This window comes from Eleginops maclovinus, chromosome 2 (genome assembly GCF_036324505.1).
Source record: "Eleginops maclovinus isolate JMC-PN-2008 ecotype Puerto Natales chromosome 2, JC_Emac_rtc_rv5, whole genome shotgun sequence".
NCBI classification, from domain to species: Eukaryota; Metazoa; Chordata; class Actinopteri; order Perciformes; family Eleginopidae; genus Eleginops; species Eleginops maclovinus.
Window position 1 is genome coordinate 14,486,510 of NC_086350.1, and position 16,696 is coordinate 14,503,205.

The 16,696-nt window shown below is 44.0% G+C and overlaps 1 protein-coding gene across 1 annotated transcript in view; it reads left to right on the forward strand.

The window, feature by feature from the left end:
* Window positions 1-2,561: 2,561 nt before the first annotated feature.
* Window positions 2,562-16,696, forward strand: part of frmd4a (FERM domain containing 4A) — a 55,655-nt gene continuing 41,520 nt past the window's right edge. The window contains 1 exon segment of the mRNA XM_063901497.1: window positions 2,562-2,886. Coding sequence (XP_063757567.1) covers window positions 2,794-2,886 — 93 coding nt within the window. The 5' untranslated portion in view covers window positions 2,562-2,793.

Below are 16,696 nucleotides of genomic sequence, written 5' to 3' on the forward strand. Positions count from 1 at the left end.
AACAATCAACCCCCTCCCTCGCCGCTTGGGATGGGGAGAGAGTCCAACTAGAGGGCATTTCCATAAACACACCCACACATACACACAAAAACAAACACACCGACACGCCCACACAGTGAGAAGCAGGACCATAGGGATGAGTCAGACTGCCGTGGGCAGAGACTGGCTGGGTAAATTAATGCATAAAGATGGCAGGAGTCTACAATTGACAGCCATTGCTTCTTCTTATTACAACTAAATGAACAAAGAATCAACACTTAAAACCCAGACAGTCCAGACACTTTGTTTGCACCTCTGTCAATAGCGTCTCTCACAAGCAGGTAGTGATCTCTCTCTTCCATTTCTTTTCTGTCACCCTCTCTCTCCTTTGTTATATACACATTTGTTGGAAATGTATTATTAGCTGTTACTTCATTTCAGGACAGCTGGTGTGAACTGATTCAGCACAATGAAGTATGTCAGAATATCCCATCCTTTAGCCAGATTTGTTATGCCTTACTTGGTATGCAGTTTTGTATTCCACATATCTTTTTATTACCAACTGCATATCCCACTTTCACTTGCGCATGCTAGTTGACTGAAATGGGTCATTGTGTATCTAGCCTGAGGCATCAAGATTAGTAATATGTTGATTTTTGTCATGTTTCTTTTCCTCCTGTCAAGATGAGGGTTTATCACCTCTCTGGATTTAATACAGTGGAATTTAAAGAAATCTGAAATAGAAAAAACGATCTGCGGAGAAGAACAAACGAACATGAACCATGCTTAAACTACTCAATTAGGGAGGGTGCTGTCATCCCCCTGTCAAAGTGTCATACCAGCTACATATGAAAGCAGTGGGGTTTTGTCTCCTGAATCAGAAGTGAGTGTTAATCTCGGTCTTTGTGATCTGAATTACCAGCAAAAACACACATCACATAGAGTACCAAGGACAGTGTGAAGAGAAATTAATCTTTTGGTTCCCTTCTGTGAGCCATCTGCAAGACCTGGATGTCTGCAACCTAAGTTTATAAATAGCCCTCTGATATTTCTCATGTAGGCCGCAGTCACTCACACACCGATGTGGGCCAGAGTATTGAATAAATAATGCTAACTGGGGATTACCACTGCAGAAGGGTTTTTTTCCACAGCTTTAGCACAATGTGTGTGTTTTTGGGTTTATGTGACATATCATGTTTCTTAGTGGTCGGGGTCCTTACCTAAAACAATGACATGGGGGATGGGAGAGGCTTCTTTGGCTGCTCATTTTGACTGGTGGCTTTAATCTTATTTTACATCCTGTGACCCAGCATCATATCACCTCATAACTGTGATAACCAGGCTAAATCTTATAATGCAGGGCTGCAGGCTTTCGGTAGCCCAGACCAGATGTCAGCTGTTATAAGCATGAACTTACTGTACATGCATACCCAACATCTGTGTACGCCTGCATATGAATGTGTGCATGTGTGTGTTGATCCACTTAAGTTAATCAGCTGACAGTTCAGTATTGATGTGCACACAGCAGTGATGAGAATATGACAGGAAGTCACTGAGGTGCAGCTTTAACTCATGAGTCCAATAGCTTTAATGGACATGTAAAGACCACCATAGTGGAAACAGGGGGACTCTGACTCAGCCCTCTGTGGCTGCGGCCATCATGGTGAAAGATCTCTGCTGGGGCCTCACAGCCAAAAGCACAATACTGTCACAGCTTTGTGGAAAAAATTCAGAACAATTTTCTACACTTTTCTTCATGCAGATGATGAATGACGTTATGGGGTGATCAATATTAGCATGCATGAGCATTTTGCGTGCTTGACTGCAAGGATGTGTGTGTGTGTGTGTGTGTGTGTGTGTGTGTGTGTGTGTGTGTGTGTGTGTGTGTGTGTGTGTGTGTGTGTGTTTGTGTGTGTGTGTGTGTGTGTGTGTGTGTGTGTGTGTGTGTGTGTGTGTGTGTGTTTGTGTGTGTGTGTGTGTGTGTGTGTGTGTGTGTGTGTGTGTGTGTGTGTGTGTGTGTGTGTGTGTGTGTGTGTGTGTGTGTGTGTGTGTGTGTGTGTGTGTGTATGTGTGTGTGTGTGTGTGTTTTCCCCAATTGTGTGCCATTCCAGACAGTGCAGGGAGAGAAAGCTGGATGTGGGATTTCAGAGATAATCTCCCTACCAGATGGCAAAACATCCATATTCCTTTTGAGGTTCCCCACGTGATCCCCGGTAAGGGCTGAATGTGTTTGTGTGTGTGTGTGTGTGTGTGTGTGTGTGTGTGTGTGTGTGTGTGTGTGTATGTCTGTGTGTGTGTGTGTGTGTCTGTGTGTGTTTGTGTGTGTGTGTGTGGATGGTGGGGGTATATATGCTCACACACAATTATTGTTGGATCACGTGACACGAGCACGTATGCTAATAACAGCCGTAACGTCACATTAATCCAGTGACCTGGTTAAGCCCCCAACTGAAGGAAGTGAGTGCGGGAGGCAGGGAGGGGGAGCTCCCAGAGAACAGAAGAGAGAGGAGAGACAAAGCACGCTCCCTCTCACACACACTCACACACACTCATTCAACTCCTGAGCTGCAGAGTGGAGCGTAGCTGAGAGGAGCAGAATGGGAAGCGGGGAATAAAAGCAGAGAGAGGCACTTAGGACCGGTGTTGGGCTGCTGCACACACACACTGACATCACACTTCTTTCCTCATACACACTCACGCGGCAAGCTCGCGTGAACCCCGGCTGCCAGGCTGGACGGGACGGCCAGGACACCCACCTTACAAACTCGCACACATGCTCGCACACCCACGGACACACACACTCTGGAGCGTACTATGGTTGTCCAGGGAGCGGTGACGCCCGGGAGGACCCGCCGGCTGATGCTTAAGCTGCCGGTGGGGACCCTCAGGAGGAACAGTGGAGAGCGGGTAAGACACAAGCTCCCTCTGTCACACTTTCTCCCTTCTTCTCTGACTTTGTGTCTCCCTCCCCGCTGTGTCTTGCCGTGCTGTTGTGTGTGTGTGTAACTGGGATTTAAAAAAGATTCTTGGCTAATCCAGGGGGCGTTGTCAGATTTGAATTGGTGGAAGGCAAGTCAGGAGTAAAGCTTTTAATCTCCACACCGGACAATACTTCTCTGTGTTTCTCGTGCTGTCAGTCCGAGTATGTCAATCTCTCCAGAGTTCAGTCTGTCTCTGTCACTGCTAATGTATTTCCATGCAGTCCTCGCTTTTCAAGGTTACAGGGGAAAGTCTCACTGTGGGAGAGCAGCTTGTTTTCCCGTCACTGTCAACGCAATTGAACTGACTTTTAGCTTTCTTTTTATCAAGGAAAGCCACACGTAGCCTCTTCCTCTATGTGGTCCAGGACCTGGGGCGTTTTCACACACATATTGGGAATCAGTTTGTCTTCCAGGCGTCAGAAGCTTCAGTGTTTACGTGTGAATGTAAATCCGGTGGGTGTGGACTGAAGGTAGAAGATAATAGTTTTCCAGCTGAGGTTAAGATGTGGAATGTGTTTTGCGAAGTTAACCTTTATGTCCACAGAAATGACAGGCTGTAACCTGCCAGGTGATTCACCTCTTTTACTCTTTCACAAAGTTGTTTTTAGAGACCTGCATGTGTGTGGAACAACAGAGCAGCTCTGAAGTTTGCAGCTGTGATTGTCATTGTGTTGCATTCATTCTGTGATGCACATCAGAACTCTTTCATGTTGGAAATGCACCGGTATTAAGCAAATCAGATTTAAGTACAGTGTGTGAGCAAGGTGACGAACCAGCTGGACTTACAGGTCATTCAAACTGCTTGCCCAGATATCACGAGGTGCCTATTGGATCATACATAATTGATTGAATCTCCCTTTAAAAAAAATGTAATTCCTACCACATGATAAAATGTGACTCTGGTTTCATTAACACGCCTCTTTGAGTGAATTTGACTTCTGAGGCTTGCTGGCCTCTTTGTAGTTCTATCTGATTGAGCATTACACATAGGATACAGTATTACACATACTGTGCATCATTAATTACACAGTATGGCTCCTACATATTGGATGAAAAGAGCTTTCTCTATAACAAACCCTGGACATACTCTCACTTTGCTTCAATTCAAAAATGACCTTCATCTCTCTTCACACAGAAACACATAAAACAAAACGTGGTTCCTTTGCTTCTGTAGTCAAGTTGCACTGAAGTAAGCAGCTAAAGTTAGAATGTGTTCTGACACCTTTAATTCTCAATTTAGGTTGTGTTTTCTTTAATCCTGTAGTGGCTGGGAAACTGATTAACTGTGATTAAACTGGCTGGCTGTCTTGATTGGAACAAACTGAATATTCACTGTCCTTTTCAGGGAAGTAATTGCTACTGTTGGATTGGCTGGTTCCTGTGCACACACACACAGTCACTCAAATCACCTTAATTAATGCAGAAAAGCTGATTTTCTCACACAGGGATGAAGGGAGGTCTCTCTCTCACTCCCAATTGCATTCCCTTTCTCTGGCTCCCATTTTTCGTGCAGCCAGCTGTGTGCAGACAGACTCAAAGGGGATTACTTGTTGTGATTTACATACACTCACTGGCATTATTGTATCGTGCTGGAAAAATGACTGAATAGATGGATGTGCATCAGCCTGCTGTGTAAGGCAGTGAATGTATCAGATTTTCAAACTGGTTATTCATCAAACAACAGTTTTAAATCATCAGACTGTGGGATTAATACCTGAGGCTATGTAAAGGTTGGCTGTCTGTTGGATTATGACTCTACCTGCCAATGTCCTCACTGAACCACTGAAAATACTTTCACTTTTACTCACAGCCGCAGTCCTGCTCCGACTTGTCGTGTTAGATAACTCTTTGTGTCATCATCCAATCTCCGCCTTATGCAACTGCATGAGCTGCATCAAGGAGAAACAGACTACAGAAAAAATTGATCTAAAAGCTGGACATTTTGCTGTTGGAAGCTTAAATTGCTATAATTCAGTATTTCCCAGTAAAGACATTGGGTGTGCTTTGCTACTGTCCCCCAAATCCATGAGCATAAGTTAAGTTGTTAGAAAGATATTTTGAAATGAAATCCCCCCCTGATTTGCTTTTCACCTCCCAGATTGCAGAATACAAAAGGCGTCCCACCTTCTCATCTGTGCCCTGTCACTCATCTAATGCAGATGAATGGCTTTATGATTGTGTCAGTCGTTTCTGATGGATGTGGGTTTCTATCACAGTTAATTGAGTAATACCTACAGGCAGAATATAGTCCATCTTTGTTCACGGTCAACAGCTATGACACATCTGAACAAAACATGCTTCATTAACTCCAGAACAATAGGACAGGAGGCAAACTTGATTACGCTCCCTTTTCTCTATGAATCACTTTCTTTTCAGAAACCCATTCCCTCCTTCTACTCCTCGTTAGCGTGGCTCAGATGCCTGTCTTCATAGCTAGACTTGTCATGCTTTTCCCCCCTTTTTTCTGGCTCCTGTTCACCTGTCATAACAACAGTTTAGAGAGTAAAAGTGGTGACACATGGAAGTATCAGCATGGATCAAATAAGGATTTAAAGTGTGTCCTGGCAAAACAATAGGTGTTTACAGCTTAATATGATGATAAATTGGACATTTGGTGTTGACAGTTAAAAACAGCTTCTTTTGGGGATGTTTACAGTTTAGATTAGGAGCGTAAATTAGGATTATCCTCCTTTGGTATCCTGCTATCATGTTAAGCTGCTCAACTCTCTTTCCCGGAAATTAGGAACAAAAACAGCAAACAAACAATGGGAAGACGAGAAAGAAGGAGACATGCGTGCTTGTTTGTGTGTGAGTGTGTGGTGGGGGGTTCTGAACAGACGATAAACATTTCAGATTTCAGGTGGAATTGCTCTCCAAGGAAACATGTTGTTGTCAGGGGCACCACAGGGGAGCGAGGGGTTTAAAGGCGGGAGGGGTGGATCACTGTCGGAGAAGTTCACACAGGCACACACATGTAGAGAGACTTAGACACGAGTGTGTTATAAACACATTCATGAGCAGAATAGGAATACAAACACACAATAGCATGACTGTAATTTGCAACAAAAGGCCTGAAAGCTAGAAGCAGCCAGGCAGGAGGTGAGACAGGAATACCAATCGATCCTCGTTACCTTTTAACATCTTGTCTGCACCAATCACAGAGAAGGTCAGCTCTGGACTCCGGCAGTCTGAGGGTCAGGTTGATTCTCCGCTTGTGTCTCATCAGACTGATCGAATTGTCTCGACATTAAAGTCACGATTCATTTGAGCAGCTCCAAAGTTGATGTGGACACCAAAGGAACAACATTCAAAATGAGTTCCTGTTTTTTTTCTAACATCCCTCAGTTCGGGTCTCTGAGTTTTTTACCCTGCAGCTCTACTCAGCCTCGCTACAGTATTGATTCCCAGGGATCTCAACCTGCCCTCAGGACTGTAGGTAAGCGAGCTGTGGTCAGCCAGTCCAATTAAAGAGACAAAGAAAAGGGGAAAGAGGGGAAGAATGAAAGAAAGAGGAGGGAAAAGCTACAGCTAAAGGCTCCTGAAGGCCCCCCTTGCACCACACCCAGTTTGGCATGAAAGGGGACCCCTCTTTTCTCCCCAAGGCAGCTCACAAGGAAGAATGTTTTTGAGCAAAAGAGGAAAGGGGGGAGCACATGGGAGACTTCCACCCTGCCTCTTTCATCACTCACTGCTATGATTTTTTTCCAGCTGTCTTTTATTCCTAGCCAAAATCAACCCGCAGACCTATAGACACACAGCACAGCTGCGTACAAGTTCAAAGTAAATGTGAACAGAGCACGATCAAACAATGCAGAGATGATCGCCTATTGACTGTGAGTGAAGGCTGAAGGAGCCAGTGGGCTGCTGATAATGTGTTTCCTCTATGGAGACAGTTTACTGGCGGGGTAACTATGGTTAGAGTGGACTCCTCCGTCCTCTGCCAAAACATCCCTGCTGGATGAATGGATGTGTGCATGTGCCCATCCTCTGCCACCTTCATGAAGAGAAAAGAATGATTTCCTCATTAACTCTGCTCCTCTTTTCTCAGAAATGACTGCGCAGAATCCTTTTAAGAAAGAGAGACAGAGCAGAGGAAAAGTGACAAAAGATGAGTGTGGGTTGATGGGAAGAAGTCTGTCAGATTCCATTTTCCCCCAAACAGGATGTGGATACCCCCAAATGTTCCCTAAATATCCCGGCACAATCTGTGCTCTTTGTTAGACAGAGATAACACGACTCACTGTCTGTGACTCACTCACATGAAGGGGTTTATTCATGATGTGTGTGCGTGTGTGTTGTATAAGTCCGTGTGGATCCAGAATAAGAGGGATGGGCAGAAAAAGATGGAATATCTGTTTTCAGTTTTCTTGAAGATCTTGCAGTAGTGTTTGTGTGAGTGGTGTGTGTGTGTTGGTGTGTGGGTGTGTATGAGTGATAAGAAATAGAGCGGGAAAGGGTTAGAAAGGGAGAGAGGGGGAGAGGTGCAGTCTTTTGTTTTCCGGTGGGTGTACTGCAGTAACATAGTAATCCTCATTAATATTTATCTGCAAGGCAAAGTGGAGAGAATGATTAGTTTGAGAGTGTGTGTGTGTGTGTGTGTGTGTGTGTGTGTGTGCGTGCGTGCGTGCGTGCGTGCGTGTGTGTGTTTTCCCAAGTGCACGCCCCTTTGTGCTTGCGTGTATAACATATTACAGCATATAACATATGAACTAGGTCAACTTCTATACTTAAGAGACTAACAACTCCTGATACTTCAAAGCTTTTGTGTCATCGTGGGGGTTTCTCATTGCAGCCGTGCACAGTAAATAGTATTTTTTAATTATTCCAAGCAGACATTATAAAAACCAAAGATCACGCAGATACATTCACACACACGCAAAGCCATGAAGAAGCTTGCCCCGCTTTCATCCCTCTCTCAAGTCACGTTATGTTCTGTTATTGATTTCCCTGCTTGCACCTCTAATACAATCACATTAAACTAGACTGATCGGAATTGAATTTCAGACTGGGTCTATACAGGTATGTCACTTATAATCTCCATCACAGTGTGTGTGGGAGTGTTGCAAATGAGCCTATAAGAATGTTATGCCAGAAAAAGATGCCTGTTTTTTCAGAATAAGTTTAGAAGTAGTACCTGCACAACTTATGCTGTGGGACACAATATTTTCTCCTCTCTTGAACACAACTTATTTTGTGAATTTTTGTTCAGTAGTGCCTCAGCTGAGAGTGTTCTTGTGAATTTATAGTGTCTGTGACCCATTTCCCTCCACTGCTCTCCCACTCTCCCGCTCTCTGACTTGCCTGCACTCTAATATAAAACGCCTGAGTGGAGATCAGAGAGCAGGAGGAAGATTGAGAGATAGAGATATGAGGGAGACATGAAAGAGGGAGAGAGAGACGGGGGAAAGTAAGAGGGTGGAAGATAATACTGAGAGCAGGAGATGGAGTCAAGAAAATTAACCCCTTTTCCTGTTTCCTGTCTGTGTCAGGACCTCACTACCGACTGGGATTAAAGTACTCATCATGAAATTACAGATAAAAACTTCTGAGAAATAATAAAATAACACACACATTATCTTACCCCAACTCCTCCCCATTACATCCCATACAATGTCTTCCTTTCTTTTTCTTGCTACTATGGTAACCGCCGGCCAGCTGATACTGCGCTGCTGACTGTTTACATCAGAGGGCCTGCGTGACCTTTCCCAGGATTCAGCAGGACATTGCACACACAGAGAATCATGGGAACAGTGCGCTGTCACACCTAACCTCCCGCCCCCCCTCCCTACCACGACAAATATTTACACCCCTCATAAATTACAGTGTCTGGGAGGTGAACGTCTCCAGCGTTCGTGTGTACCCCCGTCTAAACCCTGATTCATTTTGGAAAGTTCACACTACAGGAATACCGCACATTCCTCATGGGTTTCTCAAGACGGCCCTGAGAGAGCAACGGGAGGCCCTGAGATAGAGGGATGGGAAACTGGAAGAGGGGATTTTGAAGAATGTGTTTGCGAAATAAAGTAGGCCTTGGTTAAAAAAAGATGCATGTTTATTGCATATTGGGAATTAAGATGTGCAGTTAAACCCCTTGCAATCTAATCATTTATCAGCAATCTGTGGAAAAGACGGGGAGAAATAGAAAGTATGAACTTTGGACAGTATACTAAAGCTGATTTGTGCCATTGCAGTAACTCACTCACGGTAATATTGACATGCAGCAACAAGCAAGGCTATGAGCATCATACATTTTATTGGCACACACATACACACACAAACTCAGCAGTACATGAGTGACCTATTGCATCGATAAAGCCCTCCATGAATCAGTGTGGGCTACCAAAGACCATTTAATCCACCTACCGGCAGATAGGGTTCGATGAGAAGGCAGAAAATTACTGTACAGTTCAGTTATTGAATTTTCTCTATTGATCAAGGCTTTCAGAGGAAAGTGAAAATAGAAAATCAGCTTGGCTGTATAAAACCATACGATATTTCAGCTTTTATTCTGTTTAAGTGTTAAGACTGACATAAGAAGTCCTTAGTGACACAGGAAATTAAGAAATGTCAGTTTGAGCTGAAAAGGTATGTTCCTGTGTTCGATTTCATAATGATTTCAACATTGTTGTCCCACGTAACACAGAGAACATTGATTATTTAAGCTGTATTGTTCTAGCAGTGTTAGTAAGCCAATAGTTTATCACAGACTGGCACACACAGACTGTAGCCTTGGCACAGGTTGTATGTGGGGGTTGTATTGCCTCCATGTGGCCATTGTTGCAAATGAGTGTGTTAAACCAAATGTAAGATATGCTTAACTGTGGATTTCTCAAATAAACAATCAACTTGATATCATTAATCATATTACGTTTGGGAATTCAGTTGAAGAATAATGTGGGGAGTCATTGAGTAGCAGATAAGTTGGATATTCATGATTGTTTTTGGAAGAATTTCATCAGGTCAGGTCGGGATACTCCAGCCTGGGAAAACTGGCTTAGAGGAAAAACATCTCCTTTTTTTATAAACATTCTGGCTACAATCCCACTGCTGTTATTTGGTAGCCTTCTTGTGAATTTGGGGACCGAATAGCAAAATTGTATGCGTGTGTGCCATCTTTAATCATTCAGTATCCAGTCAGAGCCGGTGAGAGGAGGTGTGCAGCCCCCCCCCCCCCTTTACATGTGAGACAGTGAGAGAGCTGTTGCTTTCAATTGCTCTGTATGAGCTGCAGTTAGAGAGTGCATATCGCTTTAAAAACAACTAGCAGTCAGGGAGACTGAGAGACCGGCTGCATTTCCTTAGTGGGAATGTTTGTGTTTGTTGCGCACAGACCAACGGACGAAGGGTGCATTGCTTCAGGGGGAGGAGAAGGGAGAAGAAGGGGAGAGGAAGGACAGAAAAAGAGTCAACAGAGGCCACTAGCTGTGTGGGACGGGAACAGAAGTACCAGCAGGGTTTGACCTTGAAAAAGGCTTCACACCGCAGAACACTCGAGAGACTGAGAGGACAGAGAGGGACAGAGAGAGACAGAGGACAGAGGAGACCATCTCGGGGGCTTACCTCTGGAGATGACCCAAATCATCCTACTGCTACAGCGAACACACCTCTGGAGTTGTGTCTCTCTTCACAAAGAGTTTGCAGTCAGGTCAGTAATGGAGGCCGTGTTGTTAGGTCTAGACGAGGCGGTTTGCACTCGGCAGAGTCTGCTCTGGACTCTCACCTCAACCGCCCTCCGACGCCTGTGTGTGCATGCAAGGAACTTCCCTGCACCACTGCATCTATTACACACATACAGGTGTGTGTCAAGGCCACTCTATCAGGTAGGCTGCACCTCTCATACACACGAAACAGGAACCCATGCAATGGAAATGTAATGAAACTTTAATTTAGAATACTTAATGAAGCAATTACTGTATATTTGCAACCACCTAAAATATGCAGGCTGTGCCACCTAAAGACCAGCTACAAATGAATACTCCCAGCCTTGTGTTAAGGCTAGGGACCGGAGGAGAGAGACAGAGTGAACAGTGGATGTACTGAAGGCGAGGTATGTCCTGCAGGCTGGGACAGAAACGGGCTAAACAGGACTGATTTGTTTCATCAGGCAGGGACATTAGTTTGATGTTGCGGCAGTGTTCCTGCTAATGAAATTGGACACTAGCACAGGTGCATGTCCAGGGTGTTCTTTCAAAAAAAACTGCTTTGTTTCACGTTGTTGCCCTGTGTGGAGAGTTCCTTTGGTAGTTTTTGTTGTGCTCAGGATGCAGAGCCTTAACAGGAAGTTGTGTTGCTAGGGTCGCTATAAAGGAGACGTAACCAAGCTGTTAAGCTGGTAAGTTTTTCTATGGATATGTGAATGGGTTTTGCACACAAAACACACACAGACACCGTTTTATAGGCTGTCGGTCACCATGCCTCCATCGCCTTACAGATTTAATCTAACTCTGGTGATGCATTAAATGTGTCCTCTTGCATCAGAAGGACAGTTTCCCTGGTGAAAGAATTATCCTAGTTGTGTTACTAAAACAGCTTTGTCTTTTGTGCCTTGTGTTTTTCTAGCTGTGATTCAGCAAAATGCTTGATCAGTATTCTCTTCACCGTGTCTGGATTGGCACTCAGGGCTTTCATGGAGCCATTAGTATTCCCCAGGCGTCTCACCTGCCCTGTATGCAGCTGGAACAACCAGGACGAACCCAGCAGTCTCACAAAGTGAAACTCATCGGCCTGTTGCACACACTTTAGCACATACATACAGCATCAGTGGAGTAACTTAAATACATGTAGAAGCACTCACACACACCATGTGCCTTTTTCTGTCCTCTTGCCCTGATTCCTTTATTCTCAAGAGGGGAATAAGCTGGATTGTTATTTTAACTTTTGTCTTCAGATGTGTTTTTATGTGGCTCATCTAAGTTTAAGCATCCTGAGGGAGGGCAACACAATCAGAGGAAACTGAAATAACATACCAGACCTCCCTTAGACAAATCTGTCCTTAACACCCCCGCCTGGTTTAGAAACACACTTTCAATCAGATGTTTTTCGGCCTTTTCCCTTACATCCTCTGGATAACTGCTTAGAAGAGCAACAGCTAATCTCTCCCCTTGGCCTGATGGAGTGGTATTGTCCAAGGTGGTGCTGTTAATAGTAGAGGGAATTGCAAAAGCAGGGGAGGAGGGGTCAGTGTGTCAGGCTGCAGGATGGGGATATCCCTGGCTCACTGCACTGACTCCCTGCCTGGCTTCCTCTAATACTGTTAATGAGATACCCAGCCACACACAATAGAGAGAGACAGACAAAGAGAGGGGGAAGACTTTATAGCTTTATAATCCATCAACCAGTTTTCACTTTCTCCACTCATTTTTAACCTTATCTTTAATCCTGACATAAAAATACATTTCCACTCCAGTGCGCTGACCTTAACTTGGTCCCCCCATGTCACTGAAACTCTATTTTAGCTTTTTTCCCTTCTTAAATTACTTCTTCATGTCTTATTTAACTCTCTCTCCTTTCTTTTCAAATCTCCCCGGAGAAGACATCCATCACCAGCAGTCCCACACACTCAATCAGAACACCAGTCCAGTCATTTTACTGGTGCTGCAGTGTGTGACACATACGTTGAGGTGATCAATTTACACCCCGCGTGTTACGTGGAGCAGCACACGGTGTGATTTAACCACAGCCTTACAGTAACCAGCAAACTGAAACATTCGCGGAGTGTTGTTTGCTGACACTCCTGCATGTCTCTCATGAGAAAACGGAGCCTTGTGTTCACACTTTCAGACATCAGGCTGAGTAATATTGACTCAATAGCCTCTAGTCACACATTTTCCTCTGGCGGTATGACCCTTAAGAAATGGTTAGTACTGTGAGGCGTGTGAGGGCAGCGCTCTGCTGTTAAACATGTCTCTGGGTAATTGTTCCGTTGTGTCACTTCTCAAGTTGATTTCAATTCAGGTTTGATTTCATCCTTGGTTCTTTCACCTCCTTATCACCACCCTACCCCATCCTACAGGCAGGATATCCTGCATGGGGAAGCAGGGTTGAGGACTATAGCAGACACAGGTGCAAGAATTCCTTATCTACCTGTATTCATCACAATCCTGCAACTCACAACACTTACTACGAGCCGTCATTTTGTTCTTAAAAATGTGAAGTGACATGTTGTTGGGCAAAGCGCATCCTCAGTGTGTTCAACATCCTTGTATCTTAGATAGACCGAGTTTATTTCCTGTTAGTGGGCTTGCTAATAACTGCAGCTGACAGGATGCTGGCTCTCGTCGATGTCAGATGAACTTAGATTCAAGCTGTTTCCTAGCAACCTAATTCCGCTGTATAGTTTTATACATATTTTAAATCTCGCATTATGTCTCATCTATCATACATATTCATTAGTCCTCACTGCTCCATTAATTGCAGGCTCTCCTGCATTTAGGAATGAAACCCGGGCCAGTTTACTCCCACTGAGCTCATCTGGTCCTGTTTCCTGTGACGGTAGCGCTGTCACTGATCATATTCATTTCCCACTGACAAGTCCCAGACCAATGATACGAAGCAGAGACACAGAAGATGTCTAAAATAACCCAGATACCCAATCCTCCCTCTGTCTAGAAGCTGGGTCATTGGTGTTCCTTCTGTTACTTCCTTTGTTTTTGGTCTGATAATCTTTGGGAGCTCAGTCAAACCATGGTGTTTTCAAGCAAGTGGTTTTCTTGGAAGAGCTGTCCACTGTGATCGCCAACAGCTCCCCTAAATCAGGAGGTGATTGTACTCGGCTCAGGTTGTTAAGCCTCTATTACTCTCATGTTCAATATGTCATTTGTTCTCATATTCCACTGAAACAGTTGTAAATAGAAAAACTCATGACAGCCAGGCAAATATCCAGATAGGGATTTTGCATGTCCTCGCTAATTCCCAGTCTTGTTCCTTTTTCCGTGTTTTCCAGCCAAGTAATTATTAGATAGAGGCTGAAATTGAACTTGTGACCTCCTACTGAAGAATGTTGATCACTTTCCCTGTCTGCCAGCCATTTTTGTTCTTATTGCCAAAGTCAGGATCCGTTGGTGAGAAAACATTTTCCCAGAACTGTGGTTGGGTGATGAGAGGGTCGGGGAGCCATATTGGACATTGTCTACATTTTTCCCAGCACTTTGTTTTTTTTTTCTGTTATTTTCTAATTTGTTTGCAACGAGCCGTAGGCATGTTTGCATTTGATATCCCTGCATACAAACAGCGCTGTGTAGATTCTGTTGGTGGTTGAAGCTGTTTACAGTGTCTCCCTGGGGATAAGGTCTTATTTGCATAGTTGGTCTGGAAAAACATTTCCACTGCTCCATTCCCAGGTTTATCAAATACCCAGTATGTGAGTGTAAATGAGTCTGTGAAGGAGAAAAAGGGAAGAGGGGGCGCAGGCTTGTTGACGTTTGATGTCTTAATTTAAGAAGACATCAACAGTTCAATCATGGGAAACAATTTTCTCACCGCTCCATAAATCATAAATCAAGATAAAAATTGCATCTGTCCTTCATGTTTTGTTGATACAAATGTTTTTGACGAGTCGCCTAGTGATTTACAGGGTTGTCACATGTTAAACATGTAAAGCACAACCCCCCTCCTCCCTTATGTGCCATGTCATTTAGATAGTGTGCACCATAATCTTCTTAGCCATGCTAGAATCTAATTTCTGTGGTAACGTGTGAATATGGCACACTACTAGATAGGACGGCCACTATCTAGTTTAATTACAGACGATTGCATGCTCACAGCGTGCCACACAGTCATCCCAAAGGACTACTCTCAGATTCAAGGCCTTTTATTTATTAAAACAGGATGGTTTTCCTATTTGGGCTCTTCCAGCAAAGTCACAATGGAAACCACAAATGATTGTTGCATGAAACCAGAAAATATTCACAACATTAGCCCCACTGACAGTGTTTTTGATTTCATATAAAAGCGATTGCCAGATTTGAACACTTTCCCGGATATCAGTTGCCATGTTAGAGACTATTCAGATGTTAAACATGATGAATACACGGATTGCAGAATATTGCTTTTGGGTTATTGGGCCAAGGTTGAGCGGCCTACTGGATACATCTGGCTGGTATTCATATTAATCCTCTAAGTGTGTCTGAGTCGTGGCCAGAGTCAAAATTGAGTGGCCAGAGCGGACACAATATAGGGTTTTTTGGGGGTGGTCCTCTCGGTCTGAGAGAAGTGATAGGTTTAACTGTGGCATTAGTGATGGGGATGTAAGGGCTTACAATGTTTTAGGTTCAGAGGTTAGGCCCTGAGTATAGAATAGTAATCCCAGAGGATTACTAGGGGAATCTGTTGAATATCTGAGGAAATCCCTGTCAGAGACTCACAGATCCTCTGTTTGTATGGATATTATGTCCTCCAGCAGTGTGTCCACATGTGTTTAACAAACAGAGGTTAAAAGTTGCGTGTGTGTGTGTGTGTGTGTGTGTGTGTGTGTGTGTGTGTGTGTTAACTTTTAGATATGTGAGGAAATGTCCCCTTTGCCTCAAATCAAAACTTCATAGTTTACACCTGGGCTTCATAGTCTGAGCACAGTATGTTTCCCTATAAAGACAGTTTATAGATACTGGACCCCTTACTGTATGAGTCACATGCTAAATGAGAGAGGGACATTTGATGCATGTGTGTTAGGACAGTGTATAGTTTAATCATTGATATCCCGCATTGTCAGCCACAACCCTGTTTTTAAGAAGTCATAATGTTTAGATAAAAGTGAAAGCTAGAGGGCTCCATTTTGACTCAAACATGTATATAGATTTATACTGCATCTCCTTAAATACTACCAATGCCTCCGAACGCTCTGTCTCTATCAAGTATGTACAGCTGCTAAATCATGCATGCATAAATTGGTTAGTCTGGTTTGTGTGAATATCAAGGTTTCCAAAGATATTAACATAGACTAAGAATTCAACCACTAAATCTAAAAAATGAACCCAGTTTCCATCTGTAACTCTGGCACATGATTGATCAGGTGTTTTTATTTAGTAAGCAAAAGCTTTCTACCTCCTACCTACAGATTTTGGCTCCCCCTAAGGTGAAAGGGCCAAATGGACATTCAATACCTTTACAATGACGGGTTTCCCTTTGGACAACAGGAATTTCATGATGCATGCACACACACACACACACACACACACACACACACACACACACACACACACACACACACACACACACACACACACACACACACACACACACACACACACACTTGCCAAAGGGCTCTCCCTGCAGATGAGCTGGGTCATTTTTCATTACCTTGGCTCTGAGGAATAAGAGTGTAGTATTGGAGCACAGTCACAATGAGCCAAAGCAATAGAGGGATAAATCCGCACAGCTGAGCACAGTGGAGGCAGACGGGACAGGCTGCAGGACAGAGCCCATGGTGGGGCATATAGCTCTTTTCCACTGCTCTATCTGTCATCAGAGTACCCTGGCCTTGGAGTGCCTTGGTAGCCGAGGGACGATGGTTGCATTACTCCTCTATCTCCCTCCATTTCTTCTTTCAAACACAGGCTATTACCACCGACTATCCTGGGGGAAAGAGGAAAGAAACATATTTTTTATGGATTCTCTGTTTGTCTGCGTCTTAATATCCAGTTTATTCCAACTTCCTTTCCTACCTGCTTTATCCTTTTGAGACGACTCTCATGTGAATGCCTTGCCTCGTTGTTTTCACTGTTGATGTGTGATTCTGTCTC